The sequence below is a fragment of the Phodopus roborovskii genome, unplaced genomic scaffold (assembly GCF_943737965.1).
Source record: "Phodopus roborovskii unplaced genomic scaffold, PHOROB, whole genome shotgun sequence".
NCBI classification, from domain to species: Eukaryota; Metazoa; Chordata; class Mammalia; order Rodentia; family Cricetidae; genus Phodopus; species Phodopus roborovskii.
The window spans coordinates 35472855-35486549 of record NW_026126433.1 but is presented as its reverse complement, the minus strand read 5'-3'; the positions used below and the strand labels follow the sequence as shown (position 1 = coordinate 35486549).

Below are 13695 nucleotides of genomic sequence, written 5' to 3'. Positions count from 1 at the left end.
AGGGTGAGCTAGCCAGGGAGGTGTTGGACAGCTCACCCTGCTGATGAGGATGGGGTTGCTGACCAACCCAGCAACCACCAGGCCTAAACCAAGGATATGAGTTGGCCCATCCCAACATCCACCCCTTCTATGGTCTGCTAGAGCATTTGAAGGGTCTCGTCCTGCAGATCGAAAGCTGCAGGATCTCCATGACACAGGGCAACAGCAGGATGTCCAAGAGGAGTCTAGCAGGATGTGCAGGAGGGCCTAGCAGAAGCCAGAGGCCCCGAACCAGACCAATGGCTGAGTGCAGTAAACACTTGAAAGTAAAGATGTATGGACTAAAGGGTTTACTATGTGACTCACAGTGTCACACTACAGCTTCCATGTGAGATTTTTCTTTTAAATGTTATTTTGTTTTGGTTCTGGGGAGAGGTTTCAGTGGCAGAGGGTGAATGTTAAGGGGCAGTGAGATGTGTAATCCACAAAAAAAAATCAATAAGAAATTTTAGAAAAGGATATTTAGATGAAATAAATTAACAATTGTTCACTTAGGGGGAGAAAAGCTAACAACAAAAGTCGACAATGAAAACCACCCATTTCTTCCAGTCTCCTAGACCAGAACATGCATCTTATCTCAGATGGTACAACACAACACCCCATGTTGAATACAGCTTCCTCGTTTAAACATAAATGGGACACTCAACTAGAGAAATGGTTGTGTCAAGATAAACCCATCCTTATATGAATAAAAATGGTGATAAAATGAAAATGCCTTTTATAAGATCATCAGCTTTTCCAGTGCAATTACAGCATCTTTTATATCTCAGGAAATTAAAAAAATATATTTGTATGATTAATAAATAGCGGGGTGTATGATCTGTGTATAGGTATGACATTATCCCCATGGTGCAGTTTGCTGTTTCAATGAAAGATGGGTAGAAGTCTCTCAGAGTAAGAGAAGGAGAACAGAAAGTCAGGTGCATTTCTAAGAAGCATAGCTAATGGAACTCCTCACTGTCAGAACATAGTCAAAAGAGTGATACATGTTGAGCAGTGCCTTGGGGAACTGTGAGAGAGGCTCCAGGAAGGCAGAGGGCTTTTTACCTAGAGTACATTTTGTTCCTTGGATTGTTCTTGGATGTATTTTGTGCCTCCTGTGTTAAACATTTACATGCAATTTATAAGACATGTTTGTTCTTGTTGGATGTCAGAACATAGCTATGGAACCCAATAGTGAAAGGATGTACTGAGTGCTGTCTTCATGTACTTTGAATCTGGATGTAGCTTTCTGCCTTGCTTTCATGCTTTCTCAGATACAATATGGCACGTTCCAGGTAATGGTGTTTAAACTGGTCTGTCCTGAGAAAGTTCTGGGAAAGGGCTGCTCTGTCAATATTTAGTATGTGCTTACTGGAGTTTATTTACATGTTTTTCTGATCATGTTTTTCTGAACTCAAACAACCTTCCTTGGATCATTGCTTTCTTCATTTCACCTGTGGGTAAAAAAGTACACTGGAACTGACAGTATACTGTAGTCTACCCCATTCCTTAAGGTCTCCAAATCCCAGGTCTCAAAGACACAGGTCTACATAGGTCAGTGAAAGTTGACACTTACAAAATCTGGTTAATTACACCTAAGCCTTCAACTTGTTTATAAGAAAGCAAGCTAAGCTGCAAAATGTGGCTCACACCTGTAACCCTACCACTTGGGAAGTTAAGGGAGAAATATCATTATGAGTTCAAGGCCCTGTCTACTAAAAAAATAAAAGACCAACCAACCAACCAACCATAAAAGATCAACCAACCAACCCACCCACCCACCCATCCTTAACCAAATAACAACGTAGAAAGAGAGTTGGAGTACACATTCTTGTAAACCAAATCACTAAAACAAACCTCAGCTATATCAGTTGTACCGGCCAGTGTCCTGTCCAGGAAGCCTCTCGGGGATTAGGGTGCTGCACACTTTAAAATAAATGGACTTGGCTTTGGGGTAAAGATTACTGGTCATGCAAACATGCAGACACAATGTCAGAACGGACTTGAAGGGAGTTGCCATGACTGATTTGAAGGAAGGTTTTGGAAGACACAGGAAAAGCCAGTGCTAGGTGCCATTTTCCCTCATTCATGATCTGGTCCCCACTGCCTTCTCCTGCCCCACCTACAAGAAGGTACCAAGGTTCTCCCAAGTCTCACCCCAGTATGATCTCCAGCCACCCCTGTGTCTTTGCTGTGGTTGAATCTGGTGTTGTGCTTTTACCTTTTTTACAGATAAGCAGAGGTCCGATCAATCCCGAGTTGAAATCCTGGGTCAGGTTTTCATAGGAGTAGTAGATGTGGGTGAGACATGGAGGGTCATCTGGTGTGGGCCCGCTGTCCTCACTGATGATCCACTGGTAGGTGTACTCTCCTCCAGGAGCTACAACATCATCCATCCTCTCCGCTGGGAATGTGTGGTCAGGATAAGAAGCTCCTGGAGAAGTAATAGCCACAAAGATATCTGGAATTTCCCATCACTCTCCATTGTGGGGAACCCGAGATGAGTTCTCTGCAAATTACCTGCATTTCATAGCAGCTTTCATAATCAGAGTCTCATCCACCTATCCCCACATCTACACAGCACAATAACCTGAAGAATACTTGCTACTATCGAAGATTAGTTAAGACTCACCAAGTTCGTTTTCAGAGTATTGGAACAACTGATTATATGTAAGTAATCAGAGACTCAAATCACATTTCACTAGTAAACCACCTTATAATACAAGAATCAGTATGCTTCCTTCAGAGTCCTTTATGGGACATACTAGCTTGCTGCTGGCATGAGGTGTGTGTGCTGTTCACATATTGTCTTATTTGGCACTGAAAATACATCTTCTTTTCTACTGCAATCGTCCTTGCCCCCTCTTTTAATCTCTTCATTGCTCTTTGCTGTTGGATCAGTCCAACTCTTTTCCACCCCATGGTCTCAGCCCCCAAGTCCTGTATGCAGTCTATTCCTTGGGCATATGAAACTAGTCTGTCCCAGAAGTGAAGATACCTCACTTCATTGTGCAAAAAACCCATTGACAACCTATGCATCCTGGGTGTTCCCTCCAGCAGCAGCAGAGGGCGATGTAGAAATTAGTCTTCCGGTTTTGAAGAAGAACCCAGATTAAAAGGAGTTTGGAGGGTTGAGACATGGTAGAGATGGAGCAAGTGAGAGCAGGAAGGGGGAAAGTCAGGGTCCCAGGCAAACAAGAGGGTCTGGCTTCCTCTTTGCCAGAGACATTCCTCATTCAATTAAGCCAAGTTTTTCACTATCATCAGCTGATGCCAAGATTCCTCTTTAAGATGGAGTTTTCTTTGTTTGGTAGAAGGCGAGCCCATCAGAGTACAGAAAACCGAGCCTGAAGTGGTTTATATGATGGGCCAGTGGGAACTGTTTTTCCTGAAGTGATTGCATTTTTGAAAAGAGGAATACGTGGTTTCAGCCTTGCTCTCCCCTTCTTTATTTCCCCATCCTTCTTTGCCTCTCTCTTGGTCATTTCCTTTTATTGATACATAATAAAACTCACCAAATTTAAATATAGTGCTTGGTGAGCTTTAACCAATGTGTACAATCTGACAGCCAGCCACGGCGAATGAAGGAAAGCCAGGGCCAGGGCCAGGTGCCATTTTCCCTCATTCATGATCTGGTCCCCACTGCCTGCTGCCCCACCTACAAGAAGGTACCAGGGTTCTCCAAAGCCTCACCCCAGTATGATCTCCCAGCCACCCCAGCGTCTTCACTGTGCTATCTGCAATCCATGCTCTCTCCTACCCAAGCAACTCTTCACTCGCTTTCTTTCACTAAAACTTTGCTTTTTATATCATGTCATATAAATAAGGCGATACATCGTTTACCCTTCCGTGTTTGATCGGTGTCTTATTAGGGTTTTCATTGCTGTTATAAAACACACCATGAGCAATTTGAGAAGGAAAGGGGTTTGTTTCAGCTTATGCCTCTCAGGTAACACTCCTTTGCTGAGGGAAATCAGAACCGGAACCTGGAGGCAGGCTCTTAGACAGAAACCATGAAGGGGCACTGCTTACTGGTTTGCTCAGCCTGCTTTCTTATAGCACTCAAGGAAGTCACCACCCACAATGGGCTTGGCACTCTCACATAAATCATCAATTAATACAGCACCTCATGGGTTGTTGTTATAGATCCCAGAGTTTACAGCTGACTAAGACTGGTGATTGCTTTCTTCCCCCAGTCGTGTGCATGGATCTTCCAGTACTATGAAAGCTAGCCAATAGAGAAGAAGCTTCCGGGTTAGTACCAGCTTGATCTCCTCATGTTCTACAACTCAAGGATATCCCACCACAGTATGTTAAGGATGCCCCACACTGTCACATGACTTGCACTGGTCACAGAGCAAGAAGTCTGCTAACATTTCTTAGTTTTGTCCTTCCCTGTATATGGTGTCTGTTTTCCTGCTGACTTTCAGTAGTTTTGCTTTATTGTGATATGCTCTGGTGTGGTTTTCTTCCTGTCCCTGCTTCTCCACTTTGTTAATCCTTTTTCTTTTTACCATTTTTTTCACACTATATTTTAAAAATATGTTTTCCTCTCCCTTACCTCCTCCTAGATCAGCCCCACCTCCCCACCCACCCAACTTTGCTTTGCTATTTCTCTCTCTCTCTCTGAAAAGCAACCAGGAAAAAAAAAACCAAATCAAAAATCAAAAAAGAAAAAGTGACTAATAATAAGACAAAAATATTAAAACAAAAGCACATGTGGATGCACACATATACACACATGCATGCTCACACACACACACCAAAATAAAAACAAAATTCTTCCAAAACATGGAGTCCATTTTGTGTTGGCCCACTACTCCTGGCCATGGGCCTGCCCTGGAGTATGCCTGATATATGCAGTATGCCTCTATTGGAGAAAACTGATTTTCCCTTTCTTATCAGGTACCAATTGTGAATAGCCTCTTAGTGAAGGGTGGGACCTTGTGTCCACTTCTTTTCAGTGCTGGGACTTTCCCTGCTTTGAACCTGTGCATACTGTCACAGACTCTGAGTTCATATGTGCATCAGTTTGTGTCTGGAAGACACTGTTTCCTTGGAGTCACCCACCATCTCCGGCTCTTAGAATCTTTCCACCTCTCCTTTCACATAAATCCCCAAGCCTTGAGGGAAGGGATTTAATAAAGACATCCCATTTAAGACAGAATACTCCAAAGCCTCTCACTCCCTGAATGTTGTCTAGTTGTGTGTCTCTGTGTTAATTCTCATCCACTGCATCCAATGTGATTCTTGCCATTTACTCTGCATCTATCACCACACGTCCTGTCTGTTCCCCAGACATGCCCAATGCTATCCCACCCAGGGTCTCTGCATATACAGTTCTCTCTGTTTATAGAGTATTCTTGCTTCATTTCATTCTTTAGATAAAAGCATGGTCATCTTTCCGAAGCCAACACCATACCAGTTACTTCTTCCTTCATCTCTGATTCTGTTATGTATATTTTCTTTTTAGTACTCACTATGATTTATAATTAAATATCTGTGGCATATTATTTCCTACTGATAATTATTAGAATCCTGTACATTTTGATTGCTGGAGTATGGGCTCCTCGAGGGAAGGGGTTTCGCATGTATGTCAAGCATCTCTGGTGTCTTGGAAACATGGAATATATGTTCAATGCATGTTTGCTGTAATCCTACAATTTATGGTCCTTTGGCTTTAGCCAAGGTCACTAACTGATAGCTTATAGGTCTGTTAGGATTGCAAAATATGAAAGTAAATTAAAAGCTACTATTAAAAACATCTGAATGTATTACTTAGAAAACTGAATGTATTATTTAGGGCCATCCATCCATCATCAATTGCTCTTTGAAAAAAAAAACCCAAAATGCAAATTTCAGAGATCTGGTGGCATAACCAAACTCTGGCACAAAGTCTGACTGATCCAGAGTCTTGGCATTGGTTTGTTGTTTGCTTGTTTGTGTTTTTAGTTTGTGTTCACTACTGTCCATTGTAATCATTGCTCATTAACTATCCAGCTGGCTATCGTAGACACCTGAGACTATGACTTTTGCTCAAGGGTAAAGATCAACAATTGAGCATATTACATCTATCCCACTATGAGAGGTTTAACACCAACTAACAACTAACGTCTACTATGAGATAAACTCCCACTTTAATGATCAACAGGATTCAAGTGTTAACAATGGTTAGGAGAGGGAGCTAGGAGAAAGAGAAGGGGAGGAGAGGAAAGCATGTGAGAGTAGGAAGATTGAGTCAGGGAAGGAATAGACAAGAGGAGAGAGAGAGGGAGGGAGGGAGAGAAAGAGAGAGAGAGAGAGAGAGAGAGAGAGAGAGAGAGAGAGAGAATAAAAGAGGGAGCCATTATAGGTTTGAAGAGAAAACTGACTCTAGAGAAATGTTCAGAAACCTACAAGACTGACCCCAACTAACAATTTGAGCTAACATAAATGCCCTTCTCTGATAATGAGATTGATGACTAATGTATCCACCATCATGGAGCCCTCATCTAGTAGCTGATGGAAACAGAAGCAGACACCCACAGCTAAACACTGAGCCAAACTGGAATCCAGATGCAGAGAGGGAGGACAAGACCAGGTTACAGAAACCCACAGAGACAGCTGACCTGAACAAGGAGGAGCTAATGGGCCCCCAGACAGATAGCTGGGAATCCAGCATGGGACTGACTCAGACCCTCTGAACATGGGTCTCAGTTAGAAGGCCTGGGCAATCTAAGGGACCTCTGACAGTGGAACCAGGATGTATTACTGGTGCACAAAAGGACTTTGCGAGCACATTCCCCATGGAGGGATACTCCTTTAGCCTTGAGGCAGGAGGGGGAGGGCCTAGTCTCTACTCCAAATGACTTAACAGATTTTGTTGACCCCTCCCTGTGGAGTGGGGGAGGATGGGATGAGAGGGTGGTTGTGGGGGCATGGGAGGGTGGGAGAGAAGGAGGGAGAGGGAACTGGGATCTATATGCAAAATAAGAAAAATAAATAAATAAAAAGAAGTAAAAAAGGAAAAAACAAAACAAACAAAACAATGGTCAGGAGCTGGGGAAAGACAAAAGCTTAAGTTATAATGTTAACTCTTAATAGAAGAGTCCATGAGGAAATGTCTTGAAGGAGAGGCAGGAGGTCTTTATCTCTGCAAGCTATGAAGTACAAACAGGACTGACAAGGAGGCCTCCCACCCAGGTCAGGCTTTGTGCAACAACTGGTAGGCTTGTGGTTCCTTGAGCTGTCCTATGCGAGCATGCATGCTGCCCTGACCATCTTCCTCCACAGCCTGCTGGGTTAAGACATGGTGTTTCTCAACTTGAAGCTCCCACTGTTCTAGTTACTAAGACCCCACAGGGGATCCTGATAAAGGGGAAGTAACATCTTCCTGCTGCCTTTACAGGCTCTCCAAAAGACAGAATGAAGCCTACTTTGCAGGGCAGGAGGCTGTCAGATACAATGTCTGGTTAGCTTTTACATACACACAGCTCACTCCTCTGACTCCATGCTTCATAAGGTGGTGATGTTCTTTTTACAATTATTTAATTGTTTTCACATGGTGCATATGTTATATATAGGTATATGTGTATGATTGTATGTGTGTTCAGTTGCACATATACCTGCGTGCATATGCATGTAGAGGCTGATGTTGATATGAGGTATCTTCCTCAATGATCTCCACCATATACATACATACATACATACATACATACATACATACATACATACATACATATGCAGGGTCTCTTACTTGAAACCATAGCTCTCTGATTCAGTAATCTGCTTAGTTATCTTGATCTAAGCATCCCCTGTCTCTACCTCCTAAACCCTGAAGTTTACAGAGGGCTGCCATGACCACATCCCCTTCTGGGGACCCAAATTTCTGTCCTTCCACTTGCACAATAAGTATTTTACATACTGAGCCATCTCCTATCACAATTTCTGATTAAATATTTGTTAGGCTGTATGACTCATGATATCTTTTCTGGATAAGTTGAAGAAGAAGGCATCTGAACTTTGATATTAAAGTCAAAACTTTTGAGTTGTACCCCTGAGAATTTGATAGGGGCTCTTAATACCCCTTTAAAGCCCTTTACCTTAAATTAAGATAAAATAATTGATTTTTTTAGAGATGGTATTTTTGATGGGTTATGAGGACTAGAACACACACACACACACACACACACACACACACACCATATCCCAAGCTGCCATGCCATTCACAGTCCTTTAGAGGAGACAAATCTTAGTGCTCTTGAATTCTAACACATCTGAGGAAAATTGGGATCAGGGTAGCTTTAGGTTGCTATAACAAAGTCTCCTAGGCTAAGTGGCATCTAAGCACAGACATTCTTCAAGGTTCTAGAGGGTAGATGTGGGTTTCAACATGGTGGTGCTCTCACAAGACCCCTCCCTGGTACAGACTGCTCCCTTCATCATAGTCACATGTGGCACACAGAGGGAGAAAGAGCGCCACTTATGGTTCCATATATAAGGGTTGTACAAACCCCACCATGAGGGTTGAGGCTCCAAGACCTAGGACCCTCTCAAAGGTCCCATCCTGATATGGTATCATTGAGCATCATGTTTCCAACACATGAAATTTGGAAAACACAAACATCAAACCTGTATCAGTAATGTTTCCATTTTAAGAAGTGAGGCAAATTGCTTATAATTGCTCACAGGATTAGTACATTTGAGCAAAAGGAAGACAAACCAGCATCCTTATTTCTAATAAATCATCAGTCCTTCAGTTAAGTCCAACAATGATTACATGACTCCCACCAGCACCTCGAGCATCTCAGGCCCTGTGTCAGATTCAGATTCAGATGCAAAGGAGGCCAGGCTTAGCACATGACGGTGCTGTCCTTGTGATGGTTTTGACCTCTGTTTATTTCCCAGGGCTACTCAATGCAGAGGCCATGGTCAGAATGTGCTGCCTGTCTTGAAGAAGAACCTATGTAAGAATTGCCTTCTAGGTGTGTGACTGATTTTCCCAGTGTCATCAAATTTATTTGTGAACACTTAATGGTTCACATTCAAATTTAATGGTCAGTGGGTTTTTAAAACCTGTACAAAACAGGATGCTATGACATACATGTAGGTACTGAAAATGTTGCTATGACAATACAAATAGATATCCACAAGGAGAACTTCATTTCTCATTTTAATGTAAGATAGTATTTTGTATTCTTGAATGGTAATTTTAATTAAGTTTAAGAGGTGAATTGTTGACACCTGGAAATAAATAATAAACAGTAGATTTGTATATGGGATGTACCTTGTAAGTACATACAGGATTACTAGGGTAATTAGAGGATACTTTTATCAGTGCTTTTATTCTTTTCATAGCAGATCATTTTACTTTTAGAATAAAATAGAAATGTTATATTTCTCAGTTTATAACCTACATAATATAAAACATAATCAAAACAGATATTTAGAGGAAGTGTTTTTTTACAACATAATCATTTATTTTTTGATGATTTCATATCATGTACTCCAATACCGCTCACCTCCCTGTCCCTCATATTTGCCTATCATTCCTGCAGCATTCCCCTCAAAAGAAATTCTCCCTAAAATTAATTAAAGACAAAACAGAACAAATGAACAAACACCTCACTCCTCCAACTTTCCAACACCTCATCACTCATTCTAGTGACATTGGGAGTTGAGGTGTATCACACAGTATACCCTTTTATCAAATAACCCCACCCACAAAATGTACATTGCAATGAGTCATTGATCTAGTTCAAGGCCTCTGGCACAGCATCATCATCACAGGATCCTCACTGAAACTCCTCTCAGATATCCTGCTGTTGCACCCAGTCATTGGGAATCCCATGGCTATGATTCTGCAGGACCAGTCCCTTCACACTCTCCAGCAGGTCATAGATGAGGTAGATGTCAGGGTGGGCCAACTCAAGGTTTAGGATGTGGGTCTGGGTGGTAGCTGAGCTGGTTGGTCTGAGCCACTGGGACTGCCCATTTCAGAAAAAGGGTGGAGCCATCTTTTCTACGCCCATGACACAAGCCTATAATATCACATGACTAAATCTTGTTGAAGATTCTAAATTTGAAATTATAAAAGAAAAACTGGTTCTGAAGGGAACCCTTATCATAGAAAATTTCTTTCCAAGGAAGTATGTACTGGGGCTTAAGTGACATGCTTTTCAAAGCCAAATACAGAATTTGTATCTGTGGTGAATATTATTCATGATTTAATAAAGCCACCGGGGATCAAAATTCAAAGCTAGCCACAGTCATAGAGACAGGCAGTGGTGGTGCCCACTTTTAATCCCAGGATTTAGGAGACAGAGGCAGACAAGTCTCTGTTAATTCAAAGCCACTCTGAGCCACATGAAATTTATGCAGTCTAAGAGAGAAACAGCTCACACAAAGGTACTCTCCACACTTGAGACACCATGCCTTTAACCCCAGCATTAGGGAGGTGGAGACAAAAGTGTTACAGTTAGGAAGAGAAAGGAATATGAGGCAGGAGAGAGAGGAACTGAAGAGATTTCAGTCTGCATTGCACTCTGAGGATTTGTGGAGACAGGACACCCATTTCAGTCTGAGGTAGATGTAAGAGCTACTGGCCTGGCTGCTTTACTTTTCTGATCTTTAGCTTGAACCCCAATATCTGTCTCTGGGTTTTTTATTTTTTGTGTTATGTGTATCTAACCTGAGCCTCATCACCGTATTGCTTGAATCTGTTTTCAAGAGCATGTGCCTGAAGTTACACAAAGCTGACTGGTCATCTGTGTTTATTTCTACTCTGTCCCAAAACTTCCTTCAATAAAAGTATATGCATGCACGTAGTCATATGTTTCTTATACAGAGTCAAGAGAAAAGAGCAAAACTGTGCTCACTAGGTGTGCGATGCTGACAGCAGTGAATCTTGCCCCCATGTACACTAGAGCAGGAAATTTTCATTCCCAAGAGCTGTGATGGTGGTGGAGTGCACCACCCCTAGAGGAAGTGTTTTTGAAATGTGGTTTGGTGTTTGTTTTGTTTTTGGTTTGGCAAATACGATTTTAACTTTGCAATCAAAGTTAAAGTCTAAATTGAAAAGATGAGAAATGGACAGGACGAATTGTAACAGGGCATAGAAGACCTTGTTCATCCTGTAGTAGAGTAAACCCCTTACACAAGAGTTCTCCCTCATTTTATATTTACTCTGTTCTGTCCTTTTCCTGCCCAGTCCATGGCCAACTTTATAGCGTGGTTACATCTGCCATGAGGTACTAATTACTTTCAATGAAACCCCCAGTATGTTTTCAAATGTGAAATGGTGCATGCAAGCTTTGGGAAAGTGAAGTTCTGTAAAGAGACTCTGGTTGCCATTTAGGGTACCCATTCATTAAATTTCACTCGTTACTTATTTTTTGTGAACTCATTCTTTCCCCTTTATTAAACACAGTGAATGCCTCTGTGCATGCAAGGGTCCAGGATATTCCTCTAGAAGTCATAATTTACACAATGGGCAAATTAATGCTGGTATTGTATAATGACTTATGAGGTTTTTTAAAATGGAAAATGAAGAGTTTTGGGGGTTTATGAGAATTTTTTAGTCATCATTAGTTTCATACTTGGTAAAAAAAAGACAAATAAGCTTGCATCAAAAATTGGAATGTTATGAAAAATCCTTGAAGACTAAGTTTTCATATCCAGAATTTTGCAACACTTAAATTTAGGATTTTTTTTAGAATTAGGGCTCTAGTTTATTAGAAGATGGTTAAATGTAATGGAATTATAACATTAAATATAATTTAAAGCATTTTATATAACACTAAAATAATTTTGTGTTATATAAATACAAGATAAATACAAGAAAACAAATCAAATGAAAAAATACTACTAATGGTTTGGGAATGCCACTCTGTGGTAATAGTGCTTGCCCAGCATGTGTGCAACACTGGGTCTGATCCCAAACACACACCCACACACACACATACACACACATATACACACACACACACAGAGAGGGGGGAGGGAGGGAGAGAGAGAGAGACAGAGACAGGGAGGGAAGGGAGATAGACAGGGAAGAAAAGAAAGGATAAGACTTACTATGAAACAGACTTTCTTAAAATAATCCCTAAAACAGAGCCTACCAAAAGTGCAATGCATGCTACTTATAGACTTTTGAAAATTAAATTAAATTTCATTTCAATTAAAATTCCTTTAGGGATAGAAAATTTGGATTCTTACAGTGGTATGTGTATGTGTGTGTGTGTGTGTGTGTGTGTGTGTGTGTGTGTGTGTGTGTGTAAGAGAGAGAGAGAGAGAGAGAGAGAGAGAGAGAGAGAGAGCATGCATGGGTAGAAGCCAGAGGATAGCTGGTGACCTGATCACTGTTGACAGAGGATGCCTGATAACCTCATCATTCTTGCCTGTAGTCCCTTGAGACAGAGTTTTTTTGGTGAACAAAGCTCAGTTGTGACCAGCCAGCCCTAGAGAGCTGTCTCCATCCCACTCCCAGGCACTGAATGTTACAGATGCATCTGGCCATGCATTGCTTTTTATGGAAGTTCTGGAAATTTGAACTCAGGTGCCATATTCATTCACTAAGCACTCTTACCTGCGGTGCTGTCTTCCCAGACCTGATACAAAGCTTTGAAAAGTCAAAGTTTCTTTAAAAAGACATGGTTTCTCTGTATTGCTTTGGAGCTTGTCCTAGAACTAGCTCTATAGACCAGGCTGGCCTCGAACTCACAGAGATCTGCCTGCCTCTGCTTCCTGAGTGTTGGGATTAAAGGTGTGCGCCACCAACTCCTGGCTTGAGTGCTTACTTCTAAGATAAAGAATTTGGACTCACCATGTAGCTAGTTTATCCCCATCAAAATAGGTCTAACTACAGAGGTAGGCAATAGGTGAAGGTGAGTGCTAGATACAGATATGGGGAGATAGTGTATTGTAATACAGACGAGCATGATGCAGAACCAGAGGCTTATCTCTACAAGGAAACTATATACTAAGTTTATATCTTGTTTCCCAGGGAAGTTTTTTTTTCCTCTACTTATCTGCATTTACTGCATTAGTTATTGAATTTATGGGAATTTAGGCACTCCTACGCAATACTAAGAAACTACAAATAGATGTGCTGGGGGCATGTTCAGCAATTTTGTTTCACAAATGCTTGCTGACTGAGGAATAGAGGGTCAAATAAACATTCAAAGAAGATGAACGATGTTGCAAGGTCCATTCCCTCTGTAAACAACTGAGCTGAGGGCCAGAGTCCACAACTCTTACCTTCTCCCACATTGTAAGTGATGCTTGAACGGGACTGTTTGACCATGCTGTTGTCCCCTTCTCTTGTTCTGCATTGCTGAATTCTGGTTGAGAAACCTCATAAGTAGGCTAATCACAGTATGAATTTGGGTAACATGGAAGAGACTTCTGTGCAATGTCTTGTCCAGGAACTTGCCAACTATTCCAGTTTTCTTCTCTGTTGCTATGGTAAAACACTGACCAAAAGCAGCTTGGGAAGGAAGAGGCTGACCCAGACTACAGATGATAGTCCTTTATGGAGGGAAGCCAAGGTAGGAGGAACTCAAGGCAGAATTGAAGTGGAGACCACTGAAGAACTCTGCTCATGTCTGCTCATGGGTTTGAGTCCCTGGCTTGCTCACCTACCTTTCTTTCTTTTCTTCTTCTTTTTTTTTAATAGCTCAGGCTCACTGCCCAGGG

General features: G+C 41.7%; 1 protein-coding gene across 6 annotated transcripts in view; it reads right to left on the bottom strand.

Annotated features, from left to right (window-relative positions):
• Nucleotides 1–13695, bottom strand: part of F5 (coagulation factor V) — a 68889-nt gene that overhangs the window by 42175 nt on the left and 13019 nt on the right. For all 6 annotated transcript variants that reach the window (XM_051186140.1, XM_051186141.1, XM_051186143.1 and 3 more), the window contains one exon: nt 2243–2455. In XM_051186140.1, the coding sequence (XP_051042097.1) occupies nt 2243–2455 (213 nt within the window). The remainder of the gene's footprint in view (nt 1–2242; nt 2456–13695) is intronic.